Source organism: Panthera tigris, chromosome B2 (assembly GCF_018350195.1).
Source record: "Panthera tigris isolate Pti1 chromosome B2, P.tigris_Pti1_mat1.1, whole genome shotgun sequence".
In the NCBI taxonomy this organism is placed as follows: Eukaryota; Metazoa; Chordata; class Mammalia; order Carnivora; family Felidae; genus Panthera; species Panthera tigris.
In genome coordinates, this window is record NC_056664.1 from 123,862,182 (window position 1) to 123,884,166 (window position 21,985).

The 21,985-nt window shown below is 45.7% G+C and overlaps 1 protein-coding gene across 3 annotated transcripts in view; it reads left to right on the forward strand.

Moving 5' to 3' along the window:
* Positions 1–21,985, forward strand: part of ARFGEF3 (ARFGEF family member 3) — a 179,714-nt gene that overhangs the window by 127,288 nt on the left and 30,441 nt on the right. For all 3 annotated transcript variants that reach the window (XR_006217888.1, XM_042987213.1, XM_042987212.1), the window contains 8 exons: positions 153–263; positions 1,759–1,909; positions 3,223–3,543; positions 5,765–5,898; positions 8,138–8,283; positions 10,049–10,228; positions 18,688–18,832; positions 20,414–20,536. Coding sequence is in view for 2 of the 3 variants with exons in the window: in XM_042987213.1 (XP_042843147.1) it covers positions 153–263; positions 1,759–1,909; positions 3,223–3,543; positions 5,765–5,898; positions 8,138–8,283; positions 10,049–10,228; positions 18,688–18,832; positions 20,414–20,536 (1,311 nt within the window). In the remaining variant the exon portion in view is untranslated. The remainder of the gene's footprint in view (positions 1–152; positions 264–1,758; positions 1,910–3,222; positions 3,544–5,764; positions 5,899–8,137; positions 8,284–10,048; positions 10,229–18,687; positions 18,833–20,413; positions 20,537–21,985) is intronic.

Here is a 21,985-nt window from a genome sequence, read left to right on the forward strand (position 1 = left end):
GGGAGTAACGTTCCCGGACCCGTGGCCCGCGGGGTGTCCCCGAGGAGCGCCGTGGGAATGGCCCTCGTGGAAAACGAATCTTTTAGAAGGGCTGCTGGGTAAAAGGCTAGACGGTGGACTCCGTGAGGGGTAATTGTTTCTTTTCTCCAAAGGAGTTGCAGCTAACTGCGCCTCGGCCCTTGCCCAGATGGCAGCTGCCTCCTGTGTCCAGGAAGAAAAAGAGGAGAAGGAAGTCCAGGAGCCCAGTGATGCCATAGCACAAGGTAACAGCTAAAGAGCCAGAATCCGCCTGGCGCCTTATGTGCGGTCTGCACACCCCTGCACATGTGACAGACACCTGTCCCTGTTCCTTGTGTGATGCACAGCATGTATTTACTGCTGATCACAAGATCCCAGCCTGGATCACAGGCCTGGCTCTTTTACATGGCTGACCCTGCAGAGTGCCTATCGTAGATCCCTGTGAAGGCAAGACACGTACCATTCCGGCCCCGGCGACTTGGCTGCTCACAGGAGTCCGGTAGGACACCAGAGGCCCCCTGGCTGAGCTATTCACACTTCTGTCATCACCCAGCCGCTTGTGTTGGTGCTGCACAGAGTACACATTTGAAGATCGCTCAGGTTGTAGTGGGGCAAGGCAGAATGGCCAGTTTTCTGAGTAGGGAAATGAAATGGAGGCAATCCTGGAGAGGAGCTTCAGAGAACCTTTGTTCTTATAAGAGAAAAACCTGAGCTTTGTGAGCTCCAGAAAGAGTTGACTTTTACCTGGTTAAAATCCATTAGCCAATGAAGCAGTTGATCATCTAGGGTATATACTTAATGTGCACAACCGTAAGTTACATAAAAATCCTTACAAACTCAAGGTTCTTAAAAAATTATAAAACCAGAATTGATGTTCAAATGCTACACAAATGAAAACTAAAGTCGGTATCACATCCATGAAAGACGATGCTTTGCTAAAACTCAGTTTGCCTGTTACAACAGGAATATGGTTCGGCTTCCTCTGATGTAAGCATGCTGTGTTCCTGCGTTCCGGACCATCACCCAGTTATCCCATCAGACCCATCTTCCAATGACTTGGAACCTTGATTCATGGCTATTGTCCATGATATTGTCATTTGGCCTTGCCTTGGCATTTGCTATAACTGACATATCAAGTTACCTTGTGCATCCTTTCTCATTAGTCCTCTGCAATTAAAAAAGTATTATTTGAAGATCACAAATATAAATGTAAAAGGGAGTGAAACGATTCAGTAATCTTCAGTTATAACGTAGCCATGGGCCCAGAGCATACATACACCTGGTTTAGATGATCGTCGTCATGAACATGTGACATTAAATAAACCTCAGAGAACTTACACATTGCCAGGAATTCTGTCTTATCGGTTTGAGTACACGGGTGGGAGAAGGGCTTGGGCACAAGGGGCTTCCGCTGGGGTCAGCACATGAAGCCCATCCTCACTGCTGTGACTGACCTAGAGCCCACAGATGGGTCTGGAAGGACCCAGCCGAGGACCCACCCTACTCCTGAACTGCAGAGAGCTGAGCTCGCCAGGGTCTGTGGGGCCTCTGGGCTGGGTGGCTTGCATGATGAACCACGGGGACCTGCTGTCGAGGAGCTTGCTGCCAGTGACATCGAGTGACATCTACTGTTTGCCTCTTGCCCTTGCACAACGACCCATTCTTTCCTTTCCATCCTTTCTCTCTCCCTTTCTGTCTCCTCCTTGGACCATTATGGTAATGACTGTCTCTCTGGCACAGTGAAACTCAAAGTGGAGCAGAAGCTGGAGCAGATCGGGAAGCTGCAGGGGGTCTGGCTGCACACAGCCCACGTCTTGTGCATGGATGCCATCCTCAGCGTAGGCCTGGAGATGGGGAGCCACAACCCGGACTGCTGGCCACACGTGTTCAGGTGCATGACAGGATCCCCAAACCCCGGTCAGTGACCGAGTTCACAGCACCTGTAAGATGCAAACGGCACTAGCTCCGCAGTCCTCGTGAGACAAAGACAAAAAGCCCGTCTCCCAGGCATTTGGGCAGACCTGGGACAATGAGGCACTGCCCGGGGGGGGCAAGGCAGGGGACAGGTGCCAGGCGCCAGGCTGTTTCTTCTCCTTCTCCTCAGCACCTGCCCAGAGCCTCGCACCAAGCTCCGTTCTGGCAGAGCAGCAAAGGGGAGTCAGGGGCAGGGCTCAGGCACCTGGATCTCGCCAGCCAGAGCACCAGCCAGATCTGGGTTCAGTTTGATGCCCCCAAAGCAGATGCAGCCAACAGCAAATGTCTGTTGAGTCGGAAAGAGAGAATCCGTCAGATCATCCAAGGATCGAAAAACCCAAAACCCATCTTGGGAGGAACTAGGGTATGAAAAAGCCAGGGTGAATCAGCCTGGAGCAAAATGGGTTTTAATGTGGAGGCTGGAGACCCCCTGTTCTTCCTGCCTCTCACAAGCACATCAGGGCAGGAAAATGACTTACATCGTACCAGAGCGTTTTACACGCAGTCAAAAAATTGCCCGGTTACAGAACACGAGAGTGAACTATCCGGGATGGTCCTTACCGGTAACTGGACTTACTCTGTGATACTGGGCCTCTTATGAACCGTCCTAGTTCCGGGGTCTGTTGGGCAGGAACGATTTGGAAGTTGGCACTTATACTCTACGTTGTGACACTTCTCTGTGTTTACTGTGATTAGGGCACCACCCCGGCATTAGTGATATGGGGCTGTCGGGGCGAGGCAGGACACGGCTGGACAGAGCCCTTGCGAGAGGGCCCATTATGGCTAGAGGTCCTGCCAGCCACATGGACGCTGGTTCTGGGATCCTACAGAAGCGCTTCCTGGGTCCTAATCAGAGCGCTAGAGGGAGGGGGAGAGGGCTCCTTGGGAAACCTCCCTCCAACAGCTGAAGTCCAAATAAGCCAGTAAGCTGGACAGGGCACAACAGGATGAAGAGGGCTTTTGTTACCCACCTTCCTCCCAGCATGGGGTGAGAGTCTGAGGAATCCTTACCCCATTTCCAACCCATCTGGTCCAACTCAAAAAAAAAAAGAATGTGGATAGTAGGGGGGGGGGGTGGGGGAGAGGGAGAGGTGGCCCTCACCAGAGGAAGGAGGGAGATCGGGGAGGACTGTGAAGCTGGCCGGACTTCCTTTCTCTCACTGTGGGATTTACGGAGCTGTCCTGCTGAGCGGCAAGGCCTAACAGCTGCTTGTCTGTGACTCTGTCCAGGGTCTGCGAGTACGTGGGCACGTTAGAACACACCCATTTCAGCGCCGGCACCCCTCAGCCCCCTCTGACCATCAGCCAACCCCAGAGGGCGCCAGGGGACTCTGGACTCCTTGGCGACCCAGAGCGTGAGGACTCGGCTGCGGAGCAGAACCTGGAGCCCGAGAGCTCCCTGAGCGCGGCCCCTGTCATCCAGCCCCTCTCCATCCAAGAGCTGGTCAGGGAAGGCAGCCGAGGCCGGGCCTCCGACTTCCGCGGGGGCGGCCTCATGACAGGGAGCAGTGCCGCCAAGGCCGTGCTCACACTGTCCACCCAGGCCGACAGGTATGAGTGCACGCCATGGTCCCCACACCCCAGACGGCTGCTCGCCGGAGGGCAGCGCCACGTCCGTCTCTCTGGGCTCAAAATCACTCCCAGGGCAATTTGATTCGCTGGCCAGTCATTTAAGCCTCTTTTGATTTTTTGTTTTGTCCAAACATACTTCTGTCTCCCAGCATGCCCTGCACTTAGAATGAACCGCTTGCCGTCTGACGACTAAGACCGGAGGCTCGGGAGGCAGGCTCCCTGGGCCTAGAAGTCTGCACATACCCTGTGACCTTGGGCAGGTTCACCTCCCCTGGCCCTGATTGCCTCATCGTAAAGTAGGGTCACGAAGTCACTCTCTCACAGGGTAGCCATGAGGTTGAACTAACTATGAAGCACTTAGGAGAGAGCTTGCTAAATAGGAGAAATCCATTATTTGGATGAAAATTACAGTCCCACATCCAAGAGTGTGATATATTATTTGACCACGTTACGGTCGAGAGGAAAAACTCAACAATAACCCCAAGCAGTGACGCTTTCTGATGTTGAAAGTGCTGTTGGTCACCAGTCACATGTAGTCCTGCCTCACTTCAGGCTCCACGCTGGGTCATTGTGCCCCCAGCACAGGTGCAGTGAAGTTTGTACAGGGGGCCAGACAGCCAGGGAGTAGGAGAGCGGAATAGCAATCACTGATGCTCAGGAGAGTTCTTTCCTGGCCTTGACGCTAACTGCAAGGTCACATCTGTATAGTTTTTGGTTGTATGTGTGTAATGTGTGTGTGTGTATTATATATATATACATATATATGTATGTATATATATATGTGTGTGTGTGTATATAATATTTATTTATTTATTTATTTATTTATTTATTTATTTTGGTATGTAATTTATATATATATATATATATGTACATATGTATTAGTGAGATAGAGTAGGGGACAGGGGCAGGTGGGAGAGGAGAGAGAGAATCCCAAGTAGGATTGGCTTGAGCCAAAACTAAGAGTCAGGCGCTCAATCAACTGGGCCACCAGGTGCCCCTACGTCTGTATAAATAGTTATGCTGAGACTCTGTTTCTCCATCTACTAACTCAGTACAGCAATCCCTTTTTCCTGTTTATCCAACAAGATGGCTGTAAAAGTGTTTCGGCATCTGGAAAGCAGTATACGAGTGCCAGGTGGTGCATAATATCCACCACTGATTTTTTTTTACTAGGAACGAGAGAGAAGAAATGGTTAATAGGACGCAGAAACTCAATAATATTAAAATAGGCATTACAAAATAACAAGGAAAAGTGTCTTTGTTTCAATAGTTTGCGAATGTTTAATCCACTAATTCCTGTCTTAAAACCCGTCCTATAACCTCTTCAAAAGAGGCTCCTTGTTCCATTTCTGTTGGCGACACTCTCCCTTGCCCAGCACGTGACACCCCACGGGCTGTTTGTCCTTCTGGTATGAGCACAGACTGGGAGGGCCGGCAGCAGGTGACCCAAGAGCAGTGGAAGGCTGGCCATATAAACGCACATTTAATGCCAACCTTCTGAACTCCAGTGAGCCTCCGATCCTTCTCTAAGCCCTGCTGCCTGTGCTCCCCTCTTCCTTCCCAGCTCCTTCTGCCAGAAATGTCTGCGCCCAGCTGAGTAGAAAACAAAAGGAACCTGCAAGGCCCATTAGGTTAGGGATGTTTGTTCTTTTGGCTGATGCTTGAGTTCCCACCAAGTCCAAGGCTCTGGGTGTGTGTCAGAGGCAACATTAAAGCTAGCCCCACCCTGAGGGGGCTTACAGGCTTGGGTTTACTTGGGTTTTGTGTCCTTCTCAAGGCCAAGCCCAGCATTAGACTCATCAGTTGTAGCCCAGCAAATGCCTTGATTCACCCAGTGGGCTTTTCTATAATACAGCTTAGGACCCTGAAGCTACTTCTAAGGATTCTATTCCCCATTACTCAGTTTCAGGGAGCGACGCTTTGTCAGTTTTCAACGTCTTGCCAAACATGTTTACTGTCTAGCATGGCTGTGCTAAGCCATGGGGATACACAGATATTTTTTTTAATCATCTGTGCCCCTTAGATTAAAACCTCATAGTTAGAGCAGACTCGTGCCCAGCAGTAATACGTATATAACATAGATTTATTTTCAGTGTTGACACATTTTCATTAATCCCATTTGACAAAACCGTCCTAATGATTCTACCGCAAAGACTTGGCTAGATCGTCTCCAGATAACAAGTCTGTTTATTTCATCCAGGCTCTTTGAAGATGCTACGGATAAGTTGAACCTCACAGCTTTGGGAGGGTTCCTTTATCAGCTGAAGAAAGCATCGCAGTCCCAGCTCTTCCATTCTGTCACGGACACAGTCGATTACTCTCTGGCAATGCCAGGTAATTCTTTCCCGGGAGAGACTGTGCTGTGAGAGTAGCGGGAAACGGCCCAGATCCCTGATAGCAACAGCCCCTCTGAAGACTTGAATCCACATTCCCTTTGCACACGGTACCCTGGCTGAGTTCTGGTGCCGATCTGTCTTCCAGCTGTGAAGTGTGGCAGGGGCGGGGGTGGGGTGACAGTATTATTCTCCATGAATGGAAATGTCGCTGCTGCCGGCACCGTAGGTGTCACTATACCTACAGCAGGTGCTGAGTTGCTCTACTAAGTTTTGTGCTTGTGATGTAGAAAATGGCGTGGATACTCAGGGTGCAGATAGCTTCACGTGAGGGTGGGACCCCATCTCCATATCACAAACCGTGTCTCTTCGTTCAGCTCAGCGGTGCCTAATTCCACAAGGGACTGGTGGGAGAGAAAAGCGGAAGGGTCAGAAGCCTCCTGCCATCAAGGCATGTCTCGTTAGCGATCAGTCAATATCACTGTCTTCGCTGATGAGGCCAAGGGAAAAGGAAAGGTCCTCCTGAAGGGAGCAGAGTTGGACTGAGCTGCCCGTGGGTCCCAAATGGGTGGCAGGTTGCTCACAAATGCAACTGTCCGTCAACAGCCACAGTTGTCGTGCGGAAACAGAGAGCCTCTGTCCTGATGGGTTCAGGCCGGGCACGTGCTGTGGTGGCAAGGTTGGATTGCGCAACATCTGAAGTCCTTTCCATCTTGAGGAATCTGAAGTTCTAAGTGTATATGTTTGGCCTTTTGATCCTTACTGCAGATTCTGATTTGAGAAGTACAACTCTTTCCCCGCTCGTTTTTAACAGACTTTAAAACCCTAGCTATATAAAGCTAACCTCCAGACCCATCAGACGTCCAGAGCATCCCTGAGCCCAGGGGCAGCCTTCAGAGTGTTTTGCATTGGAGAAATCAGCAAGCTCTCAGCTTACAAAAAGCAACGAGCAGGGTCAGAAGGAGGCAGCACACCTAGGAGGAGAAGGCAGCATTTGCTTCGGAATGAATCACACGGGAGTTAAAATGCTGCCTTCACCATTTACCAGCTGCGTTGTCTTGGGCGAGTCAGTCTACCTTCCTGACATTTCATTGTTCTTAATGGCAATAATTACGTTTGTTTAAAGCTTGCTTTAAAAAAAAAAAAATAACGTGGGGCGCCTGGGTGGCTCAGTCGGTTAAGTGTCCGACTTCAGCTCAGGTCACGATCTCGCGGTCCGTGAGTTCGAGCCCCGCGTCGGGCTCTGGGCTGATGGCTCAGAGCCTGGAGCCTGTTTCAGATTCTGTGTCTCCCTCTCTCTGCCCCTCCCCCGTTCATGCTCTGTCTCTCTCTGTCTCAAAAATAAATAAACGTTAAAAAAAATTTAAAAAAATAAAATAACGTGACTGACGACACCTAACGAACCAGCACAGCATTCGATGGCGAGTAAACATTCGGTGAATGTCAGCGATTATTCTTACTGTCATTTTGAAGTATATTTGATATGGCAAGATTAATTAGAAAGGAGGAGCGTGATAATGATCAGCATTTTGTAGGCGGCATGAGAGAAGCCAGACATGAGTGAGAAGAAAGTGACAAGAAGGGAGAAGACCAAGGTGACGGGGCAAAGAAATTGCAAAAGGTCAGAGTAGGCAAGGACTGCACGGAACCAGACAGAGCAGGTTAAACAAGCATGTTATTGAGTGGGCAGGGGCCTGACCTGCTTGGCAAGGGCTTCAGAGGTGCCACTAAGGGCTGGCAAAGTAGAGCATGAGTGACGACAGCAACGAGCTGGGGGGGGGGCGGGGGTCGGTACGTATGTGCCAAGCCCCGCGATGAGCACCATCCTTAAAGTAACTTGAAGAGGTGAGTGCTGTTATCCCCACTTGCACAACCAGAAACGTGGCTTGGAGAGGGAAGTCTCTGGTCCAGCGGAACCCGGCTTCTAAGTGGCTCAGCCAGGACTTGAGTCCAGGCAGCCGGACTCCCCCGCCCTCCTCCTTAACCACCGCATCATTCCTCCTCATCCACAGCCTTGCTCACACTTGTCACAGCAGGCATTGGGCATCTGCTGGTGACTCGGAGGGGTGGGGTCTGGCCTTGTTGAGTGAGCCACCCTGTCTTGAATCCAGGGTCCTCTCTCCTCTTGCTTGGCCCCCCGCTGACTAATCCTACCGCTCTGGGTATTTTTAGCCTCTCTCTGCGCTCGAATGGGTCCAGCTAGTTGTGTGTCTGGGTGTTCTGGTCTTGCCTTCTTACAGGAGAAGTTAAATCCACCCAAGACCGGAAAAGTGCCCTGCACCTGTTCCGCCTTGGGGATGCCATGCTGAGGATCGTGCGGAGCAAATCGCGCCCGCTGCTCCACGTGATGCGCTGCTGGAGCCTGGTGGCCCCGCACCTGGTGGAGGTGAGCACCTGTGAGCACCTGGAAAGCGGAGCCAGTGCAGGGGGTTCCAGCCAGTGTGCGGACAAAGAGCACTGTGGCCCAAGAGCAGCGCCTGGGCACAAGCATCACGGTTCTCTATCCGTCACGGCACCTAGAGAGTCACCGCAGAGGGCGGTCCCACCACGGTGTCACCCTGACCCTCTTTCTTTACACTTACGCGACTTGGCTAGGTACCTCCCACAGCCGGTTTTTCATTCTTCATGCTCCGGTTTTAACCAAGGCTGGAGCTTCGCTTTTTTTTTTTTTTTTTTTTTTCAGTGTATTTATTTAGAGAGAAAGAGAGCATGTATGGGCACAGGGAGAGGAGAGGCAGAAAGCGAGGGAGAGAGAATCCCCCGTCGTGGGGCTCAGTCTCACGAATCGTGAGATGATGTCCTGAGCCGAAATCAAGAGTCAGATGCTCGACCGACTGGGCCACGCAGGCGCCCCAAGGCTTCAGTTTTATGCGTGATTACACCAATGCCTTTTGCTCCTGCCGGCCTCCCTTTTCTGATAGCTGATTATATGTAATCTGGGAAGCACCCTGCAACTAACCATACTTCCTAGTGTTCTCAACAAAATTAATACCGGGGCCCCTTTCACTCTCCCACAAAGCAGTTCATAGGATAAATTCTGTCATACAAACTAAGCATTTCAACACATGACGACTGGCTACTTCTCAGTTGATGGGAAAACTGTTGCCTTGTTTTTCATTAAAAACTATTCTTACTCCTTCTTTAGTGCTCATCTGGTAGAGCTATGTCATAAAATAAAGGTGGTTTTTTTTTTTTTGGAACTTAATTCACTAAACTGAGAACATTCTAGCAAGGAAATAACAACTTGGTCATGGAAGAACCGTGTATCAGTTATCTGTTACACTATAATAAACCACCCCGAAAGAAAACCTAGCCATTTAAAACAATAACCATTTACTTAGCTTATGATTCTGTCCGTCAGAAATCTGAGCTGGGCTCAGGGGGGCCCTTCTGGTCTGAACCAGGCTTGGCTGATCTCAGCTCGCCTCGCTTGTACGTCTGTGGTCGGCTGGCTCCCGGTGGCCTTGGCTAGGTGGGCTGGACAAGTGGGCCTCTCTCCATGGTCTCTCTCCCTTCAGCGGACCAGCCCTGGCTCATTGACATGGCATTCTTAGGATTCCCGAGGAAAGCAAGAGGGCAGACCCCGAATCAGAACCACTTTTCAGTTCTCTACTCATGCGGTGTTTGGTATTGTCCCATTTTCCAGAGCAGGTCGGACATCCAAGCCCAGGGTCCGTGTGAGAGAGGACTGCTAAAGATCCAAAGGTGTGACCCAATCAGAGCACTATCGGTGCAAGTGGCCCGCCTCTCTGAGGGACGATGTCTCATCTGATCTTCATACCTGGGGCATGGCTAAAAATGAGAGCATGGGCAACTCCCCGAACTAGGTTCTGGTGTCTCGATGGTCCATGTGTTCTCTACGCCCAAGAAAACTGAAACGTTATAAGGGGGGAAAAAAAAGAAATTACTAGAAGCTCTTATTTTTCCCAAAATATTAAAGTAAAACTGGAGTTGTGCCTGGTCTTCGGTTAAATGATTAAACATTCAATTTTAGTGTCCTGTTTATCTATACTTGTTCCTTGGATTTTTTTTTTCTCTTTTACTTTAACAGAATTGCTGCTTCTACCTCCCTACAGTGGAGGGGGTTAGGAACCTCAGAAACCATTTTCCCGAAGTCCTGACGGTGTTCTTCTCTCTCACGAATTTCGCAGGCTGCCTGCCATAAGGAAAGACACGTGTCTCAGAAGGCTGTTTCCTTCATCCACGACATACTGACGGAGGTCCTCACCGACTGGAATGAGCCGCCCCATTTTCACTTCAACGAAGCCCTCTTCCGGCCTTTTGAGCGCATCATGCAACTGGAGTTGTGCGACGAGGACGTCCAGGACCAGGTCAGGGTGCCGTTCAAGTCGGCGTCACCAGCCCCACCGCGGGCTCTTCTTGACTACGCTGGCTGCCACTGCTCTGCGGCCTTTGCAGATTTCATTTTTCTACTAACCCGCCGTGGAATCTGTGACGGAGAGGGGAAGCGCTTTAGCTAACTAGATACACGGCTAGTGATGGGTGGCACCGGGGTTCGAAACGGGGCAATCTGGCTGTAGCGGTCTACACTTTCACATACCTCTCCCCTACTCTTGATCACTACAGTACCCTCTGGACACTTCATGCCTAGCGTGACGGTGGGCTAGGAACACAGACCCACGCTCTGAAACCTACCAACAATGTTAAGTAAAGGTTTATAAATCCCTTTGAAGCACGTTGACGCTTTCTGGCAAGAAAGTAAAGAATACTAAGATGTCCAGAACTAAGTAACAACGGGAAGGCTGGCTTTGCCACGAGGGGATTTGCCATCAGCTGGAGCTGAGTTCTGCTTATCACATTCTTGAGGCCACGGGAATGGGAGACAGATCTCGATGCAAACCTTACAAAACTGGGGTTCACTCAGGCCAAAGGTAAATGAGTAATAAATCCAAGTATCACCGTCCCTGAGGATACTGGCAGCCTCTCCCTAACATTGGCTCTTGATAAAGATTAAAAAAAAAAAAAAAAAAAAAAAACTCTGTAGGATTTAAAATTACAAGCTAGGCTTTCTATACGGTCAGCATATGAAATTAGACCACGCTGGTGGACTGAGAAGCCTTATACAGGCACGTGACAGAAGCAACAGAAATTCCTCCAGAGGAACTCTTCTCAAATCGGGTCACAAAAGAATCCCACAAATAAAGTTCCAGCATATGTGACTTCACAACATTTACAAAATATTACAAAACACACAGGGAAACAAGGCAGCAGTCAGAGGGAACTGCCGAAGGAACAGGTGGTACCATCAGGACTAAAGAGCATTGAAATACTGGCATCTTGGCCTGCAAAATATTAAATAAGAATGCCTAATAAGCTTAAGGAAATGAAAGCAAGGAAAATGCAAGTTAATACCTAAACTCTAAATTGTGTGTGGGGGGGGGGGGTTCAATAATAGTGAATTAAATAGTTCAGATCAACTTCCCACAGGGATCAACCAGAAAAAGTTGGATAAAAAAATTTTTTGTTCAATCACTGGAAGGCATTGGAATACAACTATGTATTCGATAGCTATGAGGCCAGTATCTAGGAGAAAAAGAATACCCAGAGTCTGTACCTGGTGCCTGAGACTACTTTCCGTGAACTGGAATCCCCTAATCTCAGAAGAGGAAGCTAAAAGATTGACAAACTAAGCAAGATTAGAGTGTTTAATGAAACGCTGATCTCTCGGGGCAGAACCGTGAAGAGAAAAGGGGGACGTATTAGGAGGAGGAGTGAAACTTAAACAGACTAGTCATAACGGGGAATAATCCCAATTCCTAACACGAGATGAATGACTGAGAGTTCTAGTGTCAGCCATAGTGCAGAATACCTCTCTGCTAGAAGATGACGTCGTCCCAAGGATTCAGATTACTTCTTGATTTGCATGTGCAGTGTCTACATTCAATCAAAAACTAATCAGGCTCATTTGGAAATAATATGTTGAGGCACCTGGGTGGCTCATTTGGGTAAGTGTCCAACTTTGGCTCTCAGGTCATGATCTCGCGACCCGTGAGTTCGAGCCCTGCATCAGGCTCTGTGCTTACACCTCAGAGCCTGGAGCGTGCTTCAGATTCTGTGTTTCCCTCTCTCTCTGCCTGCCTCTCTCTCTTTCTCTCTCTCTCTCAAAAATAAAAATGAAATGTTTTTAAAAAGGAAATAACATGTCATTGAAAACAAAACAAAAAAAAAAACAATAAAAATACACACACATGCGTGCATGCTCAGCCGGGGATCCAGACATCAGAGTTACCAGAGACAGACTTTAAAATAACTACGCTTAGCAATCCCTATCAAAATAACACCAGCATTCTTCACAGAGCTAGAACAAACAGTCCTAAAATTTGTATGGAACCAGAAAAGACCCCGAATAGCCAAAGCAATCTTGAAAAAGAAAACCGAAGCTGGAGGCCTCAGAATCCTGGACTTCAAGCTCTATTACAAAGCTGTAATCATCAAGACAATATGGTACTGGCATAAAAACAGACACTCGTATCAATGGAACAGAATAGAGAACCCAGAAATGGATCCAGAAACGTATGGCCAACCAATCTTTGACAAAACAGGAAAGAATATCCAATGGAATAAAGACCGTCTCTTCAGCAAATGGTGCTGGGAAAACTGGACAGCAACATGCAGAAAAATGAGCCTGGACCACTTTCTTACAACATACACAAAAATAAACTCAAAATGGATGAAAGACCTAAATGTAAGACATCAAAATCCTCGAGGAGAAAGCAGGCAAAAACCTCTTTGACTTCAGCCACAGCAGCTTCTTACTCAACATGTCTCTGGAGGCAAGGGAAACAAAAGCAGAAATGAACTATTGGGACCTCATCAAAATAAAAATTTCTGCACAGCAAAGGAAACAATCAGCAAAACTGAAAGGCAACCAACGGAATGGGAGAAGGTATTTGCAAACAACATATCAGATAAAGCGTTAGTATCCAAAATCTGTAAAGAATTTATCAAACTCAACAACCAAAAAACAATCCAGTGAAGAAATGGGCAAAAGACATGAATAGACACTTCTCCAAAGAAGACATCCAGATGGCAAACAGACACATGAAAAAATGCTCAACATCCCTCATCATCAGTGAAATACAAATCAAAACCACAGTGAGATGCCACCTCACACCTGTCAGAATGGCAAACATTAACAACTCAGGTAACAACAGATGTTGGCCAGAATGCAGAGAGAGAGGATCTCTTTTGTCCTGTTGGTGGAAATGCAAACTGGTGCAGCCACTCTGGAAAACAGTATGGAGGTTCCTCAAGAAATTAAAAACAGAAATATCCTAGGACCCAGCAATTGAACTACAAGATATTTATCCAAGGGATACAGGTGTGCTCTTTCAAAGGGGCACATGCACCCCAATGTTTATAGCAGCGCTATCAACAATAGCTAAAATGCGGAAAGAGCCCAGATGTTCACTGAGAGATGAATGGGTAAAGAAGATGTGGTATGTATGTATGTATATACATACATGTGGTATGTATGTGTGTGTGTGTATACATACATACATACATACACACACAATGGAGTATTACTCGACAATCAAAAGGAATGAAATCTTGCCATTTGGAACTACATGGATGGAACTAAAAGGGTATTATGCTAAGTGAAGTTAATCAGAGAAAGACAAATATATAACTTCACTCATATGAGGACCTTAAGATACAAAACAGAAGAACATAAGGGAAGGGAAGCAAAAATAATATAAAAACAGGGAGGGGGACAAAACATAAGGGACTCTTAAATATAGAGAACAGAGGGTTGCTGGAGGGGTTGTGGGGGGTGGGGATGGGCTAAATGGGTAAGGGGCATTAAGGAATCTATTCCTGAAATCATTGTTGCACTATACGCTAACTTGGATGTAAATTAAAAAATAAGTAAATTATTTTAAAAATAAAAAAAAAATAACTATGCTTAAATATGTTGAGGAAGATTTAGGACAGGAGGGATTTAGGCAACGGTGGCATGAAAAAGTTAACGGATCTTCCTCACAAAAATCAAGTATTAAACAGGACAAAATTGTCAAAAGCAACACTTTCAGGTTTCTAGAGACTGACCAAGGACAGACAACAAATTGAGTAGCATTTGTGTGTAGAAATAGTTTCTGATACAACTTTGGTTGGGAACAGTGGAAGTGCCTGACTTCCTGGCAAAGACCATACCCATCACCCTTGCTCTCAAGATATTGGCAAGAAAATAGGAGTTTGACCAGTGTGGAGCTAACCTGGAAAATCATCAGTGTTTCTCCTATAAATGATGGACTTGGTTTGACGAAGATGAAAAAAGACCATTGGTTTGGCAACTAAACGTGGTGAATTCATTAGGAAGCGAACAGGGGAACCTTGCAACTTTGCTAGCCTAAGGTTGCAGCGAGCAGTGAACCGGTAAGAAACGTAACGTGAGTCTTGGGGGCACCTGGTGGCTCAGTCAGTTAAGCATCCGGCTTCAGCTTAGGTCATGACCTAGCAGTTCATGAGTTTGAGCCCCACATCGGGCTCCGTGCTGACAGCTCAGAGCCTGAAGCCTGCTTCTGATTCTATGTCTCCCTCTCTTCTCTGCACCGCCCCCACCACTCATGCTCTATCTCTCTCTTTCAGAAATAAATAAACATTAAAAAAAAATTAAAGAAAGGAAATGTAACATGAGTCTCTGAAAACCAGAGACTTAATAGAAAGACGAGATAAGTTCCTTGCACATCTCTGGCTGACTGAAACATGGTGTAAGATAGACCATACAAATACCACCATCAGTAGGTAAAAACCAGGGAAACTTGAAAACTGGTTAACCTTGGAATATTTTCCTCAATCTACACACATGGATTGGTTGAAGAGAATGGGAGCTTTAAAGACTCAAGCTATCTGAGCACAACTTCTTCCCGCTTCATCAGCTGACCACTAACCTATGCAGACATGGGGATGAATACGAGATAGTAAAGCTAAGACATGACAAATTTAAAAAAAAAAAAAACTGAGCCAGACTTTGGCTTCTCATACATAGGAAGAGATGTTGCACAGTGTAAGTCCAGCCCTTTATTAAAAAAAAATCAGAAAAATTAATCAGAATTCAGCATTCCTACACTCTATTATATAAAATGTCAAATTTACAGAAAAAAAAAGAAAAAAACATGCAAAGAGACAAAAAAAGAGTGACACATTGAGAGGGGAGGCAAACAAACAAACAAACAAACGGAAAGTGACTTAGAATGAGCCCAGATATTGGTGGTGAGGGACAGTCTTTAGAATAGCTATTATAAATATGTTCAAAGAATGAAAGGAAAATATGATGACAATGATTCAAAACTAGTCTAAAGAAATGAAAACTATTTGGAACGGCAGAAGAATTTGTGAACTTTGAAGGTAGATTGGTAGAAATTATCCATTCTAAAGATTGGAGAGGATTGTTTGACCAGAAACAAAACCTTGAAGACCTGTGGGAAAATATCAAGCTTACAAGGCATGGGAGTTCAGAGATAGATGAGAAAGACAAAGGGTGAGAAAACATATTTCAAAAAATAATGGAACCCCAATTAGCATCAATACATAGAGATCCACAGTAGATACATTAGAGTCAAACTGCTCAAAGACAAAACCTTGAGAGCAGCAAGAGAAAAATAGTTCATTACTACAATAAGATTAATTGCTGCTTTTCCAGAGAGAATGAAAGCCAGAAGATAATGCAATGATCTATTGAAAGTGCTGGAAGGAAAAAAAAAAAAAAAAAAAGTCAGTGAATAATTTAGAGTAATTACCCTTCAAAGATAACGATGAAGTAAAAGCATTCTCAGATAAACAAAAATTGAAAGAATTTCTTGCTAACAGACCTATAAGAAATACTAAATGTGCCTCAGTCGGTTAAGCATCCGACTTCAGCTCAGGTTGTGAGCTCATGGTTCGTGAGTTTGAGCCCCGCATCAGGCTTACCGCTGTCAGCACAAAGCCCCCTTTGGATCCTCTGTCCCCCTCCCTCTCTGCCCCTCCCTTGCTTGTGCGCTCTTTTTCTCAAAAATAAAGGGTTTAAAAAAGGAAATACTAAATGAATTCCTTCAGACTAAAAGGAGGTAACAAGATAGTAAATCAGTTTTACAAGAAGAAATGGTTCTTATGTGAGTAAATATAAAAAGATTTATGTATTTTTTCTTTTTGTTTTAAAAATATGTTTAGAGCGCTAACTCTGACACTGTATTTTTGGATTTATTAAATATAAAAATATAAATAACCATAACAGAACAAAGGGGGAGAAAACGAAACTATTTAGAAGCAAATTTGCTATATTTTGCCAGAATTACGTCAGTATTAACTTGAAGAATATCGTGATGAATTAAGGATGTATATTATCCCTAGGGCAACAGTCAAGAGAATAACACAAATAATAAATTAAAAGTAGATAAAGGATTCCATACAATTTGACGATAAATTTCATATTAAAAACATGTTTAACACAAAAGAAGGCAGTAAAGGAGGAACAGAGGAACAAAAATCACATTATATGTGGAAAACAAATAATAAAATGACAGACCTAAATAAGACATCGTTAATAATAGCATTCAATATGTGTTGGCAAAAAGATGCTCAATGTCATTAGTCATTAAGGAAATGCAAATCAAAACCACAATGGGATATCACTTCAAACCCACTAGAATGACTCCGAGATAAAAGATACTAAGTTTTGATGAGAAGTCAAAACTCCCATGTGCCACTGACAGAAAGGTTAAATGCACCACCATGGAAAACAGTCTGGCAGTTCCTCCAAAGGTACATACCCAAGAAAAATGAAAATATATATCCGTATAAATCTAGACACAAGCATTCATAGTAATGTTATTCATAATAGCCAGAGAGTTGGAAACAACGTAAATTCCATCTGCTAATAAATGGATAAATGTGGTATTTCCATATAATAAAATATTATTTGGCAATAAAAAAAAAATGAGTTCTGATTTGTGCTACAACATGGATGAACCTTAGAAACCTGACACTAAGTGAAAAAGGCCAGTCACAGAAGGCCACATTTTGTATGATTGCATTTATGTAAAATGTCCATCGATAATAAGCACATCAGTAGAGATACAAAGTAGGCCAAGGATTGCCTGGAGTGGAGGGTAGGGTTGGGTGGGAAGGATGACTGTCCCCAGGTGCTGGCTTTGGTGGACACAGGCAGGTAATGAAAATGCTCTAAAACTAGACTACTGATTAGATTGCTGCACAACTCCTTGAATATGCTAAAAAAAAAAAAAAAAAGTCATACAGTATAAATGGGTCGATCTTATGGTATGTGATTTATGTCTCAAAGATGTTAGAAAACACGAATTGACTAAAAGTATCAAAAGGCAGAGATTCTAAGACTGGACAAAGCAAGAAGATATTATAATATGCAGGTGACAAGAGACAGATTTTAGATTCAAAGGCACAAACAGATTGCAAGTAAAATACTGGAAACGATATGCCATGCAGATAGTAACCATGAAAGAGTTGGGGTGGCTGTATTGATGTCAGGCAAAATGCACACTAATATGGTGAATATTACTAGAAATAATCTTTGGGACCTTGCCTTAGGCAAAGATTTCTCAGAAGCGACACCAACATGAAGGCACCTGGTGGTTCAGTCGGTTGAGCGTCTGACTTAGGCTTACGTCATGATCTCACGGTTTGTGAGTTCAAGCCCCACATCAGGCTTTGTACTGACAGCGCAGAGCCTGCTTGGGATTCTCTCTCCCTGCCTCTCCCCTGCTTATGCTGTCTCTCTCTCTCTCTCTCTCTCTCTCTCTCAAAAATAAAAATTTTTGAAAAAAGAAATGACACCAACATGATCCATAAGAAGAGAAATTGATGAATTAGGTTTCATCAAAATTAAAAACGTGTTTTTCAAAAGACACTATTAAAAAATAAAAAGACAATTGGGGCGCCTGGGTGGCGCAGTCGGTTAAGCGTCCGACTTCAGCCAGGTCACGATCTCGCGGTCTGTGAGTTCGAGCCCCGCGTCAGGCTCTGGGCTGATGGCTCGGAGCCTGGAGCCTGTTTCTGATTCTGTGTCTCCCTCGCTCTCTGCCCCTCCCCCGTTCATGCTCTGTCTCTCTCTGTCCCAAAAATAAATAAAAAACGTTGAAAAAAAAATAAAAAAATAAAAAGACAAGGCCAAACTATTTCCAAATATGTATAAATCCTATATCTCAGGAAAGACCTGAATCTAATAGTCTTTTTTTTTTTTTTGGATGTGTGTTTATTTTTGAGAGAGGGAGAGAGACAGAGCATGAGCCGGGGGGCAGGGGGAGGGCAGAGACGGGGGGGGGGCGGACACAGAACCAAAGCAGGCTCCAGGCTCTGAGCTGTCAACACAGAGCCTGACACGGGGCTTGAACTCACAAACTACAAGCTCATGACCTGAGCCGAAGCCGGGTGCTCAACTGACTGAACCACCCAGGCGCCCCAGGAAAGACCTGAATCTAGAATACATAAAGAACTCTAATAACTCATTAAAAAAAAGTCAATAATGAGAAGACAAAAACCCAATTTAAAAAAAAAAAAAACCAGCAGAACATTTATGGATGGCTAACAGGCGTGTGAACAGTTGCTCAACAATGGAAGTCTTTAGCAGAATGCAAATTAATGCAATGTGGCTGCTCATGTAGATTTTTGAGTGAGTTTGGCTGAATTCTGGTGTTTCTTTTTCACTGGCACTGATCCAGATATAGGGACCAGAGAAGCGTATCCCCCTTTCCAGAAATCTTCCTGCTGCTTGTAAGGAAGAAGTTTTAAGTGCTACTTCCTTTGCCTCCACCAGGTCGTCACATCCATCGGCGAGCTGGTTGAAGTGTGTTCCACCCAGATCCAGTCAGGATGGAGGTCCTTGTTCAGTGCCCTGGAAACGGTGCACAGTGGGAACAAGTCTGAAGTGAAGGAGTATCTGGTCGGTGATTACTCCATGGGTAAGAACGTGTGTTCGTCTCATATCCCGAAACTTTACTGAACGCTTTGATGAGTTCTGAAGTTTGGGGTGGAGTCTTGAGGAGTTTCTAAATAAAACATACCACGTAATCTGCAAACAGGCAATGGTACTTCTTCCTTTCTGATTTGGATGCATTTTATTTTATCTTTTCCTGCCTAGTTGCTCTGGGTAGCATTTCCAGTCCTCTGTTAAGTGAGGGTAGTGAGAGGGAAGTATATGTGGATGATTCTTGTTATAAAGCATTAGTTCCTGATGTCAGTTTTCATGCTACCTAAAGAAACAGAGCAATAGGGAAGACCGCCATGCAGCCATGTTTTTCCGGCAGGGAACAATCTGGTAGAGCAGGGACACACGTCCTGAGTTCTGCCAGCAGGCCAAGAACCCTGAGCATGATGAATCAGGCCCTGCTCTTATGGACAGATTAGACAGAAGACTGACACTCCCGTTTGTTGTTTCAGGTACACCTATCCGTGTTGAGTTCATTCCTAAAGCCAAAAAGGAAAACATTATTCACTTGCTAGTAAGAAGCAGGAAAGCATCATCATGTAGTAGAATCCCAGTTAAAGAAATTGGCTTTGGCTGGAAATGGATGGGGACCCATAGAGCATGCCCAGCAACCATGGGTATTCTGTCAGTGCGTGGTCCCCAAGACTACTGATACGTTCAGAAACCAACCAGAGGGGTTCATGGGACTCAGCCTATAGTTATACTAAGTCTTGTTGCATGGCTCAGATTTATTACGTGGCTCACAGCCGAGATTTATCATGGCAACGTACTAAGGACAGGCCAGAGGATCAGAGCAAAAAAATCAGAGAATCTTGGGACATCCCTGTGCAGGTTTCGTGTGCTCTCTGCCTCCCATGAGGGTCCCACAGAGCATACTCTTCCCCAGTAGTGAAAATGCAGTAACATGAGGCTGTTTCTTCCCAGCAAAGCCCATTAGACACCCAGCTAAGAGCTGGCCACATGGGTACCCTCTACCTAGCACCCACCAAAATCCCAGATTCCCCAAAGGAAAGCAAGTATTCGGAATAAACCATGTTGTTTGCACAGTCTAGGCACCGTGAACCACCCTTATCAGTTAACTGTTGCCCGGGAATATTCTGAGAACCCAGTTCCCAGATACCAATCAAGGAAAAATCTTGCAAAGCAGGCCTTCTAAGAATAGCAGTCTCAAGCCTGTGAACTCTTTTCTGCACATTATGAGTAAATCAGAATACGCCATCAGGGCTTTTCTAAAACCTTCCCTTCCCTATAATTGTGTGTGCAGGAGAATCCCAGAGGCCCGCATGTTTCACTGCCCTGTAGACTCACACATTGCCTCAGCCCTGCATTCAGCTGTTTGCCCTCATCTCTGGTCTACCGAGGTCTTGGTATTTGTAGCCTTCCTGCAGCTCCCCCTGCAGGCAAAGCTGAGAAAGACAGTACTGTGCGCTCCATCAAAAGGCCAGGGATTTCCTCCAATAGGTCTTTTCCAAGACCCCATGGAAGATGCTGAGAGTATGGACAGCCTGAAGGGTAGACTTCATTTTCTTACAATTCTACAACCTCCTCCCCTCAGGAAAAGGCCAAGCTCCAGTGTTTGATGTATTTGAAGCTTTTCTCAATACCGACAACATCCAGGTCTTCGCCAATGCAGCCACGAGTTACATCATGTGCCTTATGAAGTTTGTCAAAGGACTGGGTAAGTGGGGTCTTCTTTCCATGCCTCATGACAGCTGGGGGCCCCGTCCTGGATGACTTTGTGTGGAAGGGCCCGGAGACAGGCCCAAGAACAAGCTTGGCAACAAGCAAGCAAGCAAGCCTGGGCGAGATGCAGATGGCAGTGTGCTGTCTACTCAGGAGCAGAAAGCTTACTGTGAAAGCAGCTTGGATTCTGTCCAGGGTTGCTGTCATTCATCGTGTTCACGGGACACTCTTGTAGCACGTTTTCAATCAATGTGTTATTTTGTGCCAGCTTCTTTTTGAGTCTCAGAATATTCGGTACTGTATTCAGTAACTGCCCCGATGCGGGAACTACGATCCTCGATGTCCCATAAATGGCGGCCTCCGCCTGAGTTCCCAGCTCCTCCTAAAAAAAAAAAAAAAAAAAAAATCAAGCATGCCTTCCCCTAGGCCTTGTTAATCATAAAATTTCTCTAGAATGTCAAAGTCCCCCTTCTCTGAGGCCTTGTGGGTGTCAGAGTCTACTAAGTTGATTTTCTGCTTAATTTAGCAATACTTTAACAAAGTAGAGTCCTGCTATACCACACGACCTGCTGTAGCAGGTTTCTATAAAGCGCAAGCTACCTGGGATGAGAGGGGAGGGCAGTTAGTTTCTGCCAGAAGTTTCTAAAACCAGAAATTTTAGAAGGAACTTAAATCTTAAAGTTTTGAGAACTTCGCCCTGGAGTGCTCTGAGACATGGAGGCTAAGAACAATTTAAATAAGGGCAATATAAAGTTCATAATATATATATTTTTTTAATTTTTGCTAAACAATTCACAATTCCTTTGCAAAAGAAAACTGGACACAGAGAAACGAGGTGACTTCACTCACACTCCCTTTTTTTTAGGGACCAGGAACAAAATGCAAGTTTCAGGATAGCGCCTGAAGGCAACAAGTCTGATCTGTAGACCATTGTTGTTGTAGTCTATTATTTATCATATATGCTTTATTCTCTTATTACGTACACCCTGGGAAACAGAGGACTGAGCGGAAGGGTAACCATCGCAGCTGCTCGCTTCTTGATGTTACAAATTGGGCTTCAGAGGAAGATTTCATCTGAAGTACAGCATACGACTTTTTAATTCTGCTGTATGTTAAATAGAAGCCAAATAATCTTAATCATAAGAACTTAAAGTATGCATCTTTGTATTAGGTAGCAGAAAATTCAGTTTTTGTTTGAGAAAAACTCACTCCTGCGTATCTCCTTTGTTCCCATATGACTACCACACTCCCAATACTGGATGGGGGAAGGGGGCGGCCCTCACAGCACGTGATACTCTGCGACACCAGCTGGGTGTCCTACAATCCAATTCAATTCTGACACTACCCAGAGTTAGCGCAGACTCCACAGGTTAGGGGCTCAGTCCCCCCAAGGCTGCCCCCCACTTCACATGCCAAGCACAAGTAGGTCCCCAGGTTACCCACA